The 19091-nt window shown below is 52.1% G+C and overlaps 1 protein-coding gene across 3 annotated transcripts in view; it reads left to right on the forward strand.

Annotated features, from left to right (window-relative positions):
• Window positions 1-1541: 1541 nt before the first annotated feature.
• Window positions 1542-19091, forward strand: part of TEX2 (testis expressed 2) — a 29719-nt gene continuing 12169 nt past the window's right edge. Inside the window, exons 1-9 of one of the 3 annotated variants that reach the window (XM_040438849.1) lie at window positions 1561-1673; window positions 8669-8840; window positions 10841-12407; window positions 12657-12857; window positions 14179-14488; window positions 14596-14843; window positions 14983-15123; window positions 15606-15705; window positions 18643-18775. In XM_040438849.1, coding sequence (XP_040294783.1) covers window positions 10866-12407; window positions 12657-12857; window positions 14179-14488; window positions 14596-14843; window positions 14983-15123; window positions 15606-15705; window positions 18643-18775 — 2675 coding nt within the window. In that variant the 5' untranslated portion in view covers window positions 1561-1673; window positions 8669-8840; window positions 10841-10865. Of the gene's footprint in view, window positions 1674-8668; window positions 8841-10625; window positions 10765-10840; window positions 12408-12656; window positions 12858-14178; window positions 14489-14595; window positions 14844-14982; window positions 15124-15605; window positions 15706-18642; window positions 18776-19091 lie in introns of those variants that run through there. The other 2 variants (XM_040438848.1, XM_040438850.1) reach the window with 2 other exon arrangements.

Genomic DNA, 19091 nt, shown 5'->3' on the forward strand with positions numbered 1-19091 from the left:
GTTAATGAGAGGTATAATGGGGGTTAATGAGAGGTATAATGGGGGCTAATGAGAGGTATAATGGGGGCTAATGAGAGGTATAATGGGGGTTAATGAGAGGTATAATGGGGGTTAATGAGAGGTATAATGGGGGCTAATGAGAGGTATAATGGGGGCTAATGAGAGGTATAATGGGGGCTAATGAGAGGTATAATGGGGGCTAATGAGAGGTATAATGGGGGCTAATGAGGGGTATAATGAGGGCTAATGAGGGGTATAATGGGGGCTAATGAGAGGTATAATAGGGGCTAATGAGAGGTATAATGGGGGTTAATGAGAGGTATAATGGGGGTTAATGAGAGGTATAATAGGGGTTAATGAGAGGTATAATGGGGGTTAATGAGAGGTATAATGGGGGTTAATGAGAGGTATAATGGGGCTAATGAGAGGTATAATAGGGGTTAATGAGAGGTATAATGGGGGTTAATGAGAGGTATAATGGGGCTAATGAGAGGTATAATAGGGGTTAATGAGAGGTATAATGGGGGCTAATGAGAGGTATAATGGGGGCTAATGAGAGGTATAATGGGGGTTAATGAGAGGTATAATGGGGGCTAATGAGAGGTATAATGGGGGCTAATGAGAGGTATAATGGGGGCTAATGAGAGGTATAATGGGGGCTAATGAGAGGTATAATGGGGCTAATGAGGCATAATGGGGGCTAATGAGAGGTATAATGGGGGCTAATGAGGGGTATAATGAGGGCTAATGAGAGGTATAATGAGGGCTAATGAGAGGTATAATGGGGGTTAATGAGAGGTATAATGGGGGCTAATGAGAGGTATAATGGGGGTTAATGAGAGGTATAATGGGGGTTAATGAGAGGTATAATGGGGGCTAATGAGAGGTATAATGGGGGCTAATGAGAGGTATAATGGGGCTAATGAGGCATAATGGGGGCTAATGAGAGGCATAATGGGGGTTAATGAGAGGTATAATGGGGGCTAATGAGAGGTATAATGGGGGCTAATGAGAGGCATAATGGGGGCTAATGAGAGGTATAATGGGGGCTAATGGCACAAAGGCTATATACATACACGCGTGCGCGGTGTGTGTGTTTGTGCTTTAGCTTTTATGTGTAGAGTCCTGTACACACTGTGCGGTATATATACTGTGTAGTGTCCGCTCACACACATCGTCTGTATCAGGTCCTAACATGCAAAGAGGGAATTCCAGCAGGACAACCCTGCTTCATAGAGTATATATGGCGGATATCGCCTCTTAGAACGTGGGTATCGCGGATATCGCCTCTTAGAACGTGGGTATCGTGGGTATCGTGGATATCGCCTCTGATATCGGGCTGTATTACGGATGAGCACGCTCTGGTTTATAGCCTCGCCTATCAATTGTCAATCACAGTTCTCAGCCAATCAGGAAACACCCCGTTGGAACCTCTACCAGGAAGTCCTGCCAGTGCAAATCATGGAGACGCTGGCCCTCAGCCAATGGGCGTGTGCTCTTCTGAAAACGAGGCGCAGCACGCAAATCTGGCATCTAGGTGTGCTGAATCAAGGACCGAAGGGAAATCTGCAAATCGGGGATAGATTAGCCGTGCCTTCTGGTGCTTGTCAGACGGCCCTGGGCAGAAACCGGCGACACCGGGTCTATTGGCGGGGACATGAGACACGGAGGCGGTGAGTGCACCGGGGCTGACACATGGCGGCTCATATAGGCTGTGGGGGCTCGTGTGGTCACAGAGGAGCTGATAATAGTGTATACTAGTCACCCTGTAATTACCTGTGTGTTATAACTATACCTGCCCCCCCGTATATTATAACTATACCTGCCCCCTGTATATTATAACTATACCTGCCCCCCTGTATATTATAACTATACCTGCCCCCCCGTATATTATAACTATACCTGCCCCCCCGTATATTATAACTATACCTGCCCCCTCTATATTATAACTATACCTGCCCCCTGTATATTATAACTATACCTGCCCCCTGTATATTATAACTATACCTGCCCCCCCGTATATTATAACTATACCTGCCCCCCTCTATAGTATAACTATACCTGCCCCCCTCTATATTATAACTATACCTGCCCCCCTCTATATTCTAACTATACCTGCCCCCCTCTATATTATAACTATACCTGCCCCCTGTATATTATAACTATACCTGCCCCCCTGTATATTATAACTATACCTGCCCCCCCGTATATTATAACTATACCTGCCCCCCCTGTATATTATAACTATACCTGCCCCCCCTGTATATTATAACTATACCTGCCCCCCTGTATATTATAACTATACCTGCCCCCCTGTATATTATAACTATACCTGCCCCCCTGTATATTATAACTATACCTGCCCCCCTGTATATTATAACTATACCTGCCCCCCCTGTATATTATAACTATACCTGCCCCCCCTGTATATTATAACTATACCTGCCCCCCTGTATATTATAACTATACCTGCCCCTCCTGTATATTATAACTATACCTGCCCCCCCGTATATTATAACTATACCTGCCCCCCCCGTATATTATAACTATACCTGCCCCCCCTGTATATTATAACTATACCTGCCCCCCCTGTATATTATAACTATACCTGCCCCCCCTGTATATTATAACTATACCTGCCCCCCTGTATATTATAACTATACCTGCCCCCCTGTATATTATAACTATACCTGCTCCCCTGTATATTATAACTATACCTGCACCCCCCTGTATGTTATAACTATACCTGCACCCCCGTATATTATAACTATACCTGCCCCCCGTATATTATAACTATACCTGCCCCCCCTGTATATTATAACTATACCTGCCCCCCCTGTATATTATAACTATACCTGCCCCCCTGTATATTATAACTATACCTGCACCCCCCTGTATGTTATAACTATACCTGCACCCCCCTGTATGTTATAACTATACCTGCCCCCCCGTATATTATAACTATACCTGCCCCCCCCGTATATTATAACTATACCTGCCCCCCCGTATATTATAACTATACCTGCCCCCCCGTATATTATAACTATACCTGCCCCCCCGTATATTATAACTATACCTGCTTCCCCCCTGTATATTATAACTATACCTGCACCCCCCTGTATAATAGAACTGATATCTGGAGAGCGGTGATGTCACCTCCTGTATAATATAACTGATATCTGGAGAGCGGTGATGTCACCTCCTGTATAATATAACTGATATCTGGAGAGCGGTGATGTCACCTCCTGTATAATATAACTGATATCTGGAGAGCGGTGATGTCACCTCCTGTATAATATAACTGATATCTGGAGAGCGGTGATGTCACCTCCTGTATAATATAACTGATATCTGGAGAGCGGTGATGTCACCTCTTGTATAATATAACTGATATCTGGAGAGCGTGATGTCACCTCCTGTATAATATAACTGATATCTGGAGAGCGTGATGTCACCTCCTGTATAATATAACTGATATCTGGAGAGCGGTGATGTCACCTCCTGTATAATATAACTGATATCTGGAGAGCGGTGATGTCACCTCCTGTATAATATAACTGATATCTGGAGAGCGGTGATGTCACCTCCTGTATAATATAACTGATATCTGGAGAGCGGTGATGTCACCTCCTGTATAATATAACTGATATCTGGAGAGCGGTGATGTCACCTCCTGTATAATATAACTGATATCTGGAGAGCGGTGATGTCACCTCCTGTATAATATAACTGATATCTGGAGAGCGGTGATGTCACCTCCTGTATAATATAAGTGATATCTGGAGAGCGGTGATGTCACCTCCTGTATAATATAACTGATCTCTGGAGAGCGGTGATGTCACCTCCTGTATAATATAACTGATATCTGGAGGGCGGTGATGTCACCTCCTGTATAATAGAACTGATATCTGGAGAGCGGTGATGTCACCTCCTGTATAATAGAACTGATATCTGGAGAGCGGTGATGTCACCTCCTGTATAATAGAACTGATATCTGGAGAGCGGTGATGTCACCTCCTGTATAATATAACTGATATCTGGAGAGCGGTGATGTCACCTCCTGTATAATATAACTGATATCTGGAGAGCGGTGATGTCACCTCCTGTATAATATAACTGATATCTGGAGAGCGGTGATGTCACCTCCTGTATCATATAACTGATATCTAGAGATTGGTGATGTCACCTCCTGTATAATATAACTGATATCTGGAGAGCGGTGATGTCACCTCCTGTATAATATAACTGATATCTGGAGAGCGGTGATGTCACCTCCTGTATAATATAACTGATATCTGGAGAGCGGTGATGTCACCTCCTGTATAATATAAGTGATATCTGGAGAGCGGTGATGTCACCTCCTGTATAATATAACTGATATCTGGAGAGCAGTGATGTCACCTCCTGTATAATATAACTGATATCTGGAGAGCGGTGATGTCACCTCCTGTATAATATAACTGATATCTGGAGAGCGGTGATGTCACCTCCTGTATAATATAACTGATATCTGGAGAGCGGTGATGTCACCTCCTGTATAATATAACTGATATCTGGAGAGCGGTGATGTCACCTCCTGTATAATATAACTGATCTCTGGAGAGCGGTGATGTCACCTCCTGTATAATATAACTGATATCTGGAGAGCGGTGATGTCACCTCCTGTATAATATAACTGATATCTGGAGAGCGGTGATGTCACCTCCTGTATAATATAACTGATATCTGGAGGGCGGTGATGTCACCTCCTGTATAATATAACTGATATCTGGAGAGCGGTGATGTCACCTCCTGTATAATATAACTGATATCTGGAAGGTGGGGTGTGAGGATGGTGTTGGGGTCAAGGTCACATTGTAGTGTGGTGTGGGCTGGGTGCGGGGGGGGTGGGTGCGGTGTGGGGGGGGGGGGGTTGTGGGGGATGGGTTGGGCCTGCGACTCATTTCGAGCTTGTTTTGCTGATTTATAATCACAGCTTAAACATAGAAGTGAGATAAGGGGGGGAAGGGACTGTAATAACCTTATAACGTCCTGGAGACGTGTCAGATATCACCTGTGAGCGGTCACAGTCCACAGTTGTCACCCCAGCCCCCATCAGCATGTGTGTGGAGCGCCGTCCTCCGTATGCAGCTCCCCTGCAGTGCTGGGCTGGAGCAGTGATTGTCAGCTCCTGGGGCATAATGCGTGGTGGCGCTGTATAATCACAGGAAATAAAGACATATAGTGGAAATATCCGGCGGCCGGCGATGTATGTGGAGCGGCAGGAGTCCGATTGTGTCCTGTGCCCCCCAGGGGCTCCTATGAAGGGAAATAAGCACTGTGCCGGGCTCAGGAGGGGTGTCGCCCACAGTTCTCACATCCAGCGCCGTCCTGTCATCTCCTCAGAGGTCCTCACCCGCGATGAGCCGTCCTGTCATCTCCTCAGAGGTCCTCACCCGCGATGAGCCGTCCTGTCATCTCCTCAGAGGTCCTCACCCGCGATGAGCCGTCCTGTCATCTCCTCAGAGGTCCTCACCCGCGATGAGCCGTCCTGTCATCTCCTCAGAGGTCCTCAGCTGCTTGTGTCTTGCGCGCCCCGGTGTCTTGCGCCCCCTCTGGCCTGCGCCCCGGTGTCTTGCGCCCCCTCTGGCCTGCGCCCCGGTGTCTTGCGCCCCCTCTGGCCTGCGCCCCGGTGTCTTGCGCCCCCTCTGGCCTGCGCCCCGGTGTCTTGCGCCCCCTCTGGCCTGCGCCCCGGTGTCTTGCGCCCCCTCTGGCCTGCGCCCCCTCTGGCCTGCGCCCCGGTGTCTTGCGCCCCCTCTGGCCTGCGCCCCCTCTGGCCTGCGCCCCGGTGTCTTGCACCCCCTCTGGCCTGCGCCCCGGTGTCTTGCGCCTTCTACGGCTCATTGTTCAGGTGCTCAGTAAACACGGTGTTGGCTCTGATGATGGAACTGGTCGGACCTGTTCTGCAGGGAGGAAATCTAGGACACAGTATTTCAGTGGTTGCTGCCCGACCACTCACGGGGTCAATGTGGTGTTCAGGCCCCCCCCCCTTCCCCTCTGCCAGTGTCGTCTTGTACTGATCAGTGGTGTCTTTATCTCTTGGGGTGGGATGGGGAACAGTCATCCGGCTCCAGCATGCAAAAGGTTAACGGGATGGGGGGGAAGGGGGTGGAAACGTCACTCATGTAAATAATGGAATACACGTTTAATTGCAAGCTCTGCTGCCTATCCCGATAAACAGGCAGGACCTGAGACATTGGGCGATCTGCCTGTGGGTCCCAGCAGAGGCTCTGATCGGGGCTGGTTTCTTGCTGCTGCCAGCACTGACAGATTACAGCGTTACCCATAATCCCTCTCCCTGTAATCTGTCAGTGGATTAAACTGTAAGCCGGGGGAGGGGGGCTCAGACCGAGCATGTGGGTCCTGGTGCGTAAAATGCTATATCTATACATCTATCGTGTACTGGCCGTAGAGCGTGCCGTGTACTGGTCTGCTGTATCTGTGCTGGTTATAGAGCGTGCCGTGTATTGGTCATAGAGTGTGCCGCATACTGGTCTGCTGTATCTGTGCTGAGGACACTGGTCCTAGAGCGTGCCGCGTGCCATGTACTGGTCCTAGAGCGTGCCGTGTACTGGTCCTAGAGCGTGCCGTGTACTGGTCCTAGAGCGTGCCGTGTACTGGTCCTAGAGCGTGCCGTGTACTGGTCCTAGAGCGCGCCGTGTACTGGTCCTAGAGCGCGCCGTGTACTGGTCCTAGAGCGCGCCGTGTACTGGTCCTAGAGCGCGCCGTTTACTGGTCCTAGAGCGTGCCGTTTACTGGTCTGCTGTATCTGTGCTGAGGACACTGGTTGTAGAGCGCGCCATGTACTGGTCCTAGAGCGCGCCGTTTACTGGTCCTAGAGCGTGCCGTTTACTGGTCTGCTGTATCTGTGGTGAGGACACTGGTTGTAGAGCGTGCCGCGTGCCATGTACTGGTCCTAGAGCGTGCCGTGTACTGGTCCTAGAGCGTGCCGTGTACTGGTCCTAGAGCGTGCCGTGTACTGGTCCTAGAGCGTGCCGTGTACTGGTCCTAGAGCGTGCCGTGTACTGGTCCTAGAGCGTGCCGTGTACTGGTCCTAGAGCGTGCCGTGTACTGGTCCTAGAGCGTGCCGTGTACTGGTCCTAGAGCGCGCCGTGTACTGGTCCTAGAGCGCGCCGTGTACTGGTCCTAGAGCGCGCCGTGTACTGGTCCTAGAGCGTGCCGTTTACTGGTCTGCTGTATCTGTGCTGAGGACACTGGTTGTAGAGCGCGCCGTTTACTGGTCCTAGAGCGTGCCGTTTACTGGTCTGCTGTATCTGTGCTGAGGACACTGGTTGTAGAGCGTGCCGTGTACTGGTCTGCTGTATCTGTGCTGATGACACTGGTCATAGAGAGTGCCGTGTACTGGTCTGCTGTATCTGTAATCATAGAGCGTGCCGTATACTGGTCATAGAGCGTGCCGTGTACTGGTCTGCTGTATCTGTGGTGAGGACACTGGTCCTAGAGCGTGCCGTGTACTGGTCCTAGAGCGTGCCGTGTACTGGTCCTAGAGCGTGCCGTGTACTGGTCCTAGAGCGTGCCGTGTACTGGTCCTAGAGCGTGCCGTGTACTGGTCTGCTGTATCTGTGGTGAGGACACTGGTTGTAGAGCGTGCCGTTTACTGTTCTGCTGTATCTGTGCTGAGGACACTGGTCGTAGAGCGTGCCGTTTACTGGTCCTAGAGCGTGCCGTGTACTGGTCTGCTGTATCTGTGGTGAGGACACTGGTTGTAGAGCGTGCCGTTTACTGTTCTGCTGTATCTGTGCTGAGGACACTGGTCGTAGAGCGTGCCGTTTACTGGTCCTAGAGCGTGCCGTGTACTGGTCTGCTGTATCTGTGGTGAGGACACTGGTTGTAGAGCGTGCCGTTTACTGTTCTGCTGTATCTGTGGTGAGGACACTGGTCATAGAGAGTGCCGTGTACTGGTCTGCTGTATCTGTGGTGAGGACACTGGTCCTAGAGCGTGCCGTTTACTGGTCCTAGAGCGTGCCGTTTACTGGTCTGCTGTATCTGTAATCATAGAGCGTGCCGTATACTGGTCATAGAGCGTGCCGTGTACTGGTCTGCTGTATCTGTGGTGAGGACACTGGTTGTAGAGCGTGCCGTTTACTGTTCTGCTGTATCTGTGGTGAGGACACTGGTCATAGAGAGTGCCGTGTACTGGTCTGCTGTATCTGTAGTGAGGACACTGGTCCTAGAGCGTGCCGTTTACTGGTCCTAGAGCGTGCCGTTTACTGGTCTGCTGTATCTGTAATCATAGAGCGTGCCGTATACTGGTCATAGAGCGTGCCGTGTACTGGTCTGCTGTATCTGTGGTTAGGACACTGGTCCTAGAGCGTGCCGTGTACTGGTCCTAGAGCGTGCCGTGTACTGGTCCTAGAGCGTGCCGTGTACTGGTCTGCTGTATCTGTGGTGAGGTCTTCACGCTGGAGATTGCGGTGTACGTGGTTCCAGGCGTGGTACACACAGACTCTGTTGTTCTCCGTGCGCCCGCCCATCTGGCAACGTGTGACCGCGGCCCATGTTCATTAACCTGCTGCATGCCAGGCGATGTGCCATGGCTGTGGATATGCACTTTGAAGCGCACCTTTCTTACATGCACAACTAAGTGCTTTCTCCTTCCTCTCTGCAGATGATGGGACTTGTAGTCCGCCTCCATAGTGATGTCCCCACGGTGAGCGGCAGGTTCTGTGGACCCTCCTGTTTCAGTTGCTGACCAGTCCTGTACCTGCTGTTTGTGGCGCACGTTCTTGGCTCAGGCTTCTCTGAGATGTGCCCCAGTGTCCTGCAGCAGAGGATCGTGGGTAGGAAGTGCCCTCCCTGCACAATCGGGGTGATGACGGCCCCGCTTCGTGGTGTGATAGTCACTCTGCACTCTGTCCCAGGTGTCAGTTACACGCGATTTGTTCTCATCTCTTTTCACCTGTATTTATTACACTTTCATGAGGAGCAGCGACGTTAATTACATGTAAAGGCCGAACACGTGCCGTCCGTGTCACATTACACACAAGAGTGCACATCAATAATGAACGGCAGAGCTGGAGCGACACCATCATCACAATGTTAGATCACTAGTGCCGCCCCCTGTGTAGTGTTATATCACTAGTGCCGCCCCCTGTGTAGTGTTAGATCACTAGTGCCGCCCCCTGTGTAGTGTTAGATCACTAGTGCCGCCCCCTGTGTAGTGTTAGATCACTAGTGCCGCCCCCTGTGTAGTGTTAGATCACTAGTGCCGCCCCCTGTGTAGTGTTATATCCCTAGTGCCGCCCCCTGTGTAGTGTTATATCCCTAGTGTCACCCCCTGTGTAGTGTTAGATCACTAGTGTCACCCCCTGTGTAGTGTTATATCCCTAGTGCCGCCCCCTGTGTAGTGTTATATCCCTAGTGCCGCCCCCTGTGTAGTGTTAGATCACTAGTGCCGTCCCCTGTGTAGTGTTATATCCCTAGTGTCACCCCCTGTGTAGTGTTATATCCCTAGTGCCGCCCCCTGTGTAGTGTTATATCCCTAGTGTCACCCCCTGTGTAGTGTTATATCCCTAGTGCCGCCCCCTGTGTAGTGTTAGATCGCTAGTGCCGCCCCCTGTGTAGTGTTAGATCGCTAGTGTCTCCTCCTGTGTAGTGTTAGATCGCTAGTGTCTCCCCCTGTGTAGTGTTATATCCCTAGTGCCGCCCCCTGTGTAGTGTTAGATCACTGGTGCCGCCCCCTGTGTAGTGTTAGATCACTGGTGCCGCCCCCTGTGTAGTGTTAGATCACTGGTGCCGCCCCCTGTGTAGTGTTAGATCACTGGTGCCGCCCCCTGTGTAGTGTTAGATCACTAGTGCCGCCCCCTGTGTAGTGTTAGATCACTAGTGCCGCCCCCTGTGTAGTGTTAGATCACTAGTGCCGCCCCCTGTGTAGTGTTAGATCACTAGTGCCGCCCCCTGTGTAGTGTTAGATCACTAGTGCCGCCCCCTGTGTAGTGTTAGATCACTAGTGCCGCCCCCTGTGTAGTGTTAGATCACTAGTGCCGCCCCCTGTGTAGTGTTAGATCACTAGTGCCGCCCCCTGTGTAGTGTTAGATCACTAGTGTCGCCCCCTGTGTAGTGTTAGATCACTAGTGTCGCCCCCAGTGCAGTGTTAGATCACTAGTGTTACACCCTGTACTCTTATCACCAGTGCCACCCCCCCGGTGCACTGTTATATAATACTAGTGCCGCCCCCTGTACCCTTATATCACTAGTGCTTCAGGAGAGACCCCGACATGTAGTCCCGGCCTGTGCTGGACATCGGGGGCCTGTAGGTTATTAGCTGTGCCGTCAGGTTCTTCAGGATGGAGCCTCAACCATATGATCCATCTGTAATGTACCCGAGGTCTGCAGTACACAGGACTGACCACTAGAGGCAGCAGATCACATACAGATACACATACATGTGCACACACTGAGACGTATACACATAAGGGCGTACATACTACATACAGAGACATGAATACATACGCTAACAGACGCACGCGTAGGTATACTTAGACCCATATGTATGGTTGACTCCCGATAGACTCCGGGACGGTCACATCCGGCATTGCGATAGATCTGTGCTCAGTCTCCGCTGAGGATTTCACAATGTAATGAGATGTTTCATCATCATAATCATGTGTGAGATTATACTCTGTGGCGTTACTCAGGGCCCGGTGCTCTCTTACAATGGTGGCAGACACAACCTCATCCTCCTGGTGGCCAGTGATGGATAATGTGGGTGACACGGGTGAAGCTGTGGACATGGGTGATGTGATTGATGTCTGCTGACTTGTCTTGTGCCCTTTCTTAGGTCCTGAAACTCTTGTGAGAGTGCAATGACCAGTCTGGACGGCAGCCATGGAGACAAAGCACGCCAAGCCTCTGCCAAGACAACCGCACCCAAAGTGGAGGTCCAGCGTTCCATTTCCCGAGAGACCATCACCATCCGCTTCTCAGCCATGGGGAAGGAGGAGGAAGAAGAGGAAGAGACTCTCAGCGAGGACCTAGATGACCAGAGCATTGTAACTGCAGTGGAGGCCAGCGAGGACCTCTGCTTTGATACCGGTACACACGTGATCTCTAGCCTTGCTACCTCTCCCGCTAACGCCATGTTAGAGCCTTCATTGCCAACACTGCTACCTGCCGCCAATCCAACCGCACCCACTGTCAGCTCCTTAGAAGCTCAACCCAAGTGCTTCAGCGCTGTGCCATTACCCCTGTCAACCTCTCACAACAGTCTCGACTCGGCCAACGTGTTCCCTCCCACAGAGCAAAAGCCATCACTGGTCTCCTCACCATCCAAAGTGCTTGCATTGACCATGGCATCCCCCACTGTCTCCAGCCCAAAGCCTTTCTTGAGCTTAGTCAAGTCTCTTTCGACAGAGGTAGAACCTAAAGAGTCCAGCACCTCCATAAGGCACAGGCACTTAATGAAATCCCTGGTGAAATCTCTGTCCACGGACACCTCCAAGCAGGAGGCAGAGGGCGGCTCGCACCGACCGGCCGACTCTAAACTCAACCTGCAACTGTTCAAGCAGTTTACACAGCCCCGAGTGACTGGTGGCGACTCCAAGACAGCCCCGTCTTCTCCTATCACCTCCCCATCCGATGGGCGATCCTTTTTCAAGGTCACTGAAGTGGAAGCCAAGATTGAAGACACAAAGAGACGCTTCTCAGAGGTCATCTATGAGCCCTTCCAGCTGCTCAGTAAAATGATGGGCGACGAGTCTTCAAGCTACAGGTCAAAAGCCTTATCTTCCAGTGCTTCAGAGCTGTCCAGCCTATCCAGCCTCAATGGTCACCTGGAGACGAATAACAACTACAGCATCAAGGAGGAGGAAGGAGACACCGAGAATGATTACTGCTCCCCTGAGTCCAATTCTCCAAGGGAGGAGAAGTCTCCAGAACACAGAAAGGAACCTGTAATGTCTCCATTAGTGAGGGATGCTGGGAGTAAGTCTGCCACCCTGGCTCTGGAGAAATGCTCTCTGTCTGCTCTGGCCAGCAAGGAGGACGAAGAGTTCACAGAGCTTTACTCTGAAGACTTTGACTTTGAGGATGAGGAGGATGGTGCAGCGGATTCTCCTGAGGAGGAGGCCAGGCTCTGTGCTTCCTCTGAAGATGAGGGTGATGTGTATGTAGAACAATGCGAAGTTCCCGTGCTAACTCTGTGCCTCCTCGTACTCTCCGTCTACGCTTATTTTATACTCCCCCTCCCCAGTTACTTTGAAGGACTCTGTTTGGGAATGGGCTTTGGTTTCATGGCTGCCATCGCCATGATTTGGTTTTTTGCGTTTCCTCGTTCTCCACATCGCTGCCTGCGCCAACACGAGACCCCAGTGGAGCCGCTGAACATCACCGAGCCTGACATATGGAAGGTAAGTTACAATGCGTGGGGCATGCTGGGAAGTGATAGATGCATGGTAGAAGGTGGTCTGTTCCAGCTATAGTTTTCATGATGGTAAGTTGCCACAGGGTCTTCTTGTAGGTGGTTTCTCTGCCTCCATCATCTAGGGTATATGGAAGCCCCAGGAAAGTCCTGCTCTGTCAGTGACCTGACAGGGAGGTGACCCACTTTGTGTGTGCCACTGCTCTGGTAGCGTCTTTTGATTGTTTGTGTCTCTTAGGGATGGATGAACGAGATCCAGAGCTACGACCCAGAGACATATCACGCCACCATGACCCAGTCCGTGTTTGTCCGCCTGGAAGGTTCCACGCTACGTCTGTCTAAACCCAACAAGAACGTCTCCCGTAGAGCCATATACAATGAGGCCAAACCCGACGTCACCTATGTCAGCCAGAAGATCTACGAGCTGGTGGACAGCAAGGTAAGGAGAGCTCTGGGGATGTCCTTACACTGGTTCCATGCTGTAGTGCCGCCATAGTGTCTGGTAAGGAGGAGCGGCCGCCATAGTGTGTGGTAACGAGGAGCATCCCCATAGTGTGTGGTAACGAGGAGTGTCCACATAGTGTGGTAATGAGGAGCGTCTGCCATAGTGTGTGGTAATGAGGAGCGTCGGCTATAGTGTGTTTGGTAACGAGGAGCATCGGCTATAGTGTGTGTGGTAACGAGGAGCTTCGGCAATAATGTGTGTGGTAACGAGGAGTGGCGGCCATAGTGTGTGTGGTAATGAGGAGCGGCGGCCATAGTGTGTGTGGTAATGAGGAGCGGCGGCCATAGTGTGTGTGGTAATGAGGAGCGGCGGCCATAGTGTGTGTGGTAATGAGGAGCGGCCGCCATAGTGACTGGTAATGAGGAGCGGCCTCCATAGTGACTGGTAATGAGGAGCGGCCTCCATAGTGACTGGTAATGAGGAGCGGCCGCCATAGTGACTGGTAATGAGGAGCGGCCGCCATAGTGACTGGTAATGAGGAGCGGCCGCCATAGTGACTGGTAATGAGGAGCGGCCGCCATAGTGACTGGTAATGAGGAGCGGCCGCCATAGTGACTGGTAATGAGGAGCGGCCGCCATAGTGTGTGGTAAATGAGGAGCGGCCGCCATAGTGTGTGGTAAATGAGGAGCGGCCGCCATAGTGACTGGTAATGAGGAGCGGCCGCCATAGTGTGTGGTAAATGAGGAGCGGCCGCCATAGTGACTGGTAAATGAGGAGCGGCCGCCATAGTGACTGGTAATGAGGAGCGGCCTCCATAGTGTCTGGTAAATGAGGAGCGGCCGCCATAGTGACTGGTAAATGAGGAGCGGCCGCCATAGTGTGTGGTAAATGAGGAGCGGCCGCCATAGTGTGTGGTAAATGAGGAGCGGCCGCCATAGTGACTGGTAATGAGGAGCGGCCGCCATAGTGTGTGGTAAATGAGGAGCGGCCGCCATAGTGACTGGTAAATGAGGAGCGGCCGCCATAGTGACTGGTAATGAGGAGCGGCCTCCATAGTGTCTGGTAAATGAGGAGCGGCCGCCATAGTGACTGGTAAATGAGGAGCGGCCGCCATAGTGACTGGTAATAAGGAGCGGCCGCCATAGTGACTGGTAAATGAGGAGCGGCCGCCATAGTGACTGGTAATAAGGAGCGGCCGCCATAGTGACTGGTAATGAGGATCGGCCGCCATAGTGACTGGTAATGAGGAGCGGCCGCCATAGTGTCTGGTAAGGTGGTATCACCCACTGACGCTCGCTCTTGGGGGCCACACAGGTCCATCTTGTCCCGCAGAGTCTGGCGCGGAAGCGTCTCTGGAATAAGAAGTACCCCATCTGTCTGGAACTGGCCCGGCAGGAAGATTTCATGTCCAAAGCTCAGGGGGATAAAGAGAGCACGGAGGAGAAAGGGGAGACCCAAGCCGAAGATGGCAAGAAGAGCGGGGCCCCTGGGGCCAAGGACCAAGTGCTTTACCTGTTTGGGAGGTCAGGCAGAGAGAAGGAGGAATGGTTCCACAGGTTTCTTCTGGGCTCCAGGATGAAGGCCGACATGAAGAAAGCAGGCGGAGCGGCAGCTTTGAAGTCAGGTATTTGCGCCACATGGGTCCACAGCCAGGACATGTCCACTGGATGGCGCCCCCTGGTGACGGTATGTACCGGTAGATCCTTACAGCTTGTTCCCCTGTCTCCTCAGGGCCCCTGCTCTCACACAGCAGGCAGAGCAGCCAGTCCGGGGCCCTGGGCCACAGCCGCAGCAGCAGTAAGGGCAGCATGGATGAAGTGATGGCCCAGGCCCGGGCCAAGGAGCTGCCCGCAAACGTCCGGCAGAGGATGCTACTGGACTATGGTGTGTACATGGCCCGGTGCGTCCCACAGGAGGAGAGGAGCCCGGACGAGAGCCCTGCCACCAGTGCCAACAGCAGCCCCACAGCAGCCAAGAAGGTGAGGGGGCAGCCGGGCCACTGGGGACTGTGCGGGACCTGGGACCCTGGAGCTGAGTGTGTCCCCCGACTCTGGGCCTCCATGTCACTCCAGGCTCCGCCCTCTGCAGGGCGTGTGGCTAATGCATGTCTCCTGACAGGTGGTCGCGGAACAGGCGGTTCTGGAGGAGCAGGCCTGGGTCAACACTCTGCTCGGGAGGATGTTCTGGGACTTCCTGAGGGAGAAGTACTGGTCCGACCTGGTGTCCAAAAAGATCCAGATGAAGCTCAGCAAAATCAAGGTGGGTGTTTACTCGCGGTCAGGGCGATATAAAAACCGAAGAGAAGACTCAAGTCGCCACTACCCTCATCATTCTTCTGGCTGAGATGCCGGGTCAGTGATCCCCATCACTGGAGGGAAACTCATCAGAGCAGTTTGTAAGAATTAACCCTCTCCTGGCACAGTAACCTGGTAGGGGGTGTCCTCAGAGACGAGGCGCTGACATCAGTGGGCAGCGCCAGGCACTCTGCAGAGGAGTAATGGCTGGCACCACCTCGCTGCTTCTTGCTCCATTATGTCTCTCGTGCCTCTGTGAACGCCCCCTGCTGGGCAGCTCAGACCTGAAGACTCCCCCATTCCATGTCCACCATTGTGTCCCTCCCATATTTAGCATCTGTGGGGGTTATTTACATTTTGGGAGTCCATGCCCCCCCCCCCCCCCCCCTAATCACTGGTCGTTATATGATGATTTCTGCTTATAATGGTGCTGCTCGTGTCCCGCAGCTGCCATACTTCATGAATGAACTGACGCTGACCGAGCTGGACATGGGGGTGTCTGTGCCGAAAATCCTGCAAGCCTTCCAGCCAACCATAGACCACAGAGGTAAGAGTATCCGCCTCCGCACCAGCACACTACAATCACTCCACCTGCACCATAATCACTGAGGATGGAGCGCAGCACTACAATCACTCCACCTGCACTATAATCACTAAGGATGGAGCACAGCACTACAATCACTGAGGATGGAGCACAGCACTACAATCACTGAGGATGGAGCGCAGCACTACAATCACTGAGGATGGAGCACAGCACTACAATCACTGAGGACGGAGCACAGCACTACAATCACTGAGGATGGAGCGCAGCACTACAATCACTGAGGATGGAGCGCAGCACTACAATCACTGAGGATGGAGCACAGCACTACAATCACTGAGGATGGAGCACAGCACTACAATCACTGAGGACGGAGCACAGCACTACAATCACTGAGGATGGAGCGCAGCACTACAATCACTGAGGATGGAGCGCAGCACTACAATCACTGAGGATGGAGCACAGCACTACAATCACTGAGGATGGAGCACAGCACTACAATCACTGAGGATGGAGCACAGCACTACAATCACTGAGGATGGAGCACAGCACTACAATCACTGAGGATGGAGCACAGCACTACAATCACTGAGGATGGAGCACAGCACTACAATCACTGAGGATGGAGCACAGCACTACAATCACTGAGGATGGAGCGCAGCACTACAATCACTGCGGATGGAGCGCAGCACTACAATCACTGAGGATGGAGCGCAGCACTACAATCACTGAGGATGGAGCGCAGCACTACAATCACTGAGGATGGAGCACAGCACTACAATCACTGAGGATGGAGCACAGCACTACAATCACTGAGGATGGAGCGCAGCACTACAATCACTGAGGATGGAGCACAGCACTATAATCACTGAGGATGGAGCACAGCACTATAATCACTGAGGATGGAGCACAGCACTACAATCACTGAGGATGGAGCACAGCACTACAATCACTGAGGATGGAGCACAGCACTACAATCACTGAGGATGGAGCGCAGCACTACAATCACTGAGGATGGAGCACAGCACTATAATCACTGAGGATGGAGCACAGCACTACAATCACTGAGGATGGAGCGCAGCACTACAATCACTGAGGATGGAGCACAGCACTACAATCACTGAGGATGGAGCGCAGCACTACAATCACTGAGGATGGAGCACAGCACTACAATCACTCCACCTGCACCATAATCACTGAGGATGGAGCGCAGCACTACAATCACTGAGGATGGAGCGCAGCACTACAATCACTCCACCTGCACCATAATCACTGAGGATGGAGCGCAGCACTACAATCACTGAGGATGGAGCGCAGCACTACAATCACTGAGGATGGAGCACAGCACTACAATCACTGAGGACGGAGCACAGCACTACAATCACTGAGGACGGAGCACAGCACTACAATCACTGAGGATGGAGCACAGCACTACAATTACTGAGGATGGAGCGCAGCACTACAATCACTGCGGATGGAGCACAGCACTACAATCACTGAGGATGGAGCACAGCACTACAATACCTCCACCTGCACCATAATCACTGAGGATGGAGCGCAGCACTACAATCACTCCACCTGCACCATAATCACTGAGGATGGAGCACAGCACTACAATCACTGAGGATGGAGCGCAGCACTACAATCACTGAGGACGGAGCACAGCACTACAATCACTGAGGACGGAGCACAGCACTACAATCACTGAGGACGGAGCACAGCACTACAATCACTGAGGATGGAGCACAGCACTACAATCACTGCGGATGGAGCACAGCACTACAATCACTGCGGATGGAGCACAGCACTACAATCACTGAGGATGGAGCACAGCACTACAATCACTGAGGATGGAGCGCAGCACTACAATCACTGCGGATGGAGCGCAGCACTACAATCACTGAGAATGGAGCACAGCACTACAATCACTGAGGATAGAGCGCAGCACTACAATCACTGAGGATGGAGCACAGCACTACAATCACTGAGGGTGGAGCACAGCACTACAATCACTGCGGATGGAGCGCAGCACTACAATCACTGAGAATGGAGCACAGCACTACAATCACTGAGGATAGAGCGCAGCACTACAATCACTGAGGATGGAGCGCAGCACTACAATCACTGAGGATGGAGCACAGCACTACAATCACTGAGGATGGAGCGCAGCACTACAATCACTGCGGATGGAGCGCAGCACTACAATCACTGAGGATGGAGCGCAGCACTACAATCACTGAGGATGGAGCGCAGCACTACAATCACTGAGGATGGAGCGCAGCACTACAATCACTGCGGATGGAGCGCAGCACTACAATCACTGAGGATGGAGCACAGCACTACAATCACTGAGGATGGAGCGCAGCACTACAATCACTGAGGATGGAGCACAGCACTATAATCACTGAGGATGGAGCACAGCACTACAATCACTGAGGATGGAGCACAGCACTACAATCACTGAGGATGGAGCACAGCACTACAATCACTGCGGATGGAGCGCAGCACTACAATCACTGAGGATGGAGCACAGCACTACAATCACTGAGGACGGAGCACAGCACTACAATCACTGAGGATGGAGCACAGCACTACAATCACTGCGGATGGAGCGCAGCACTACAATCACTGAGGATGGAGCACAGCACTACAATCACTGAGGATGGAGCGCAGCACTACAATCACTGAGGATGGAGCACAGCACTACAATCACTGAGGATGGAGCACAGCACTACAATCACTGAGGATGGAGCGCAGCACTACAATCACTGAGGATGGAGCGCAGCACTACAATCACTGAGGATGGAGCGCAGCACTACAATCACTGAGGATGGAGCACAGCACTACAATCACTGAGGATGGAGCACAGCACTACTATGCTGTACTGCCTGAGATGGAGCAAACCCTCATGGTGGAGTGACGGATCTCTTCTTGCTGTTTCAGGTCTGTGGACGGATCTGGAGATTTCCTACAACGGATCTTTTCTTATGACTTTAGAAACAAAAATGAACCTGACCAGACTGGGGAAGGAGCCGCTCGGGGAAGCCTTCAAAGTGGGCGAGAGCGGGAAAGAAGGGTGAGCATTCCCAGATGAGCCAGTGGAGGATTGTGGGAGTAGATTATATGAAGTAGAGGTGGATGCTGGGTGGAGTAGATTATATGGAGTAGAGGTGGATGCTGGGTGGAGTAGAGGTGGATGCTGGGTGGAGTAGAGGTGGATGCTGGGTGGAGTAGAGGTGGATGCTGGGTGGAGTAGAGGTGGATGCTGGGTGGAGTAGAGGTGGATGCTGGGTGGAGTAGAGGTGGATGCTGGGTGGAGTAGAGGTGGATGCTGGGTGGAGTAGAGGTGGATGCTGGGTGGAGTAGAGGTGGATGCTGGGTGGAGTAGAGGT

The sequence above is a fragment of the Bufo bufo genome, chromosome 6 (genome assembly GCF_905171765.1).
Source record: "Bufo bufo chromosome 6, aBufBuf1.1, whole genome shotgun sequence".
NCBI lineage: Eukaryota > Metazoa > Chordata > Amphibia > Anura > Bufonidae > Bufo > Bufo bufo.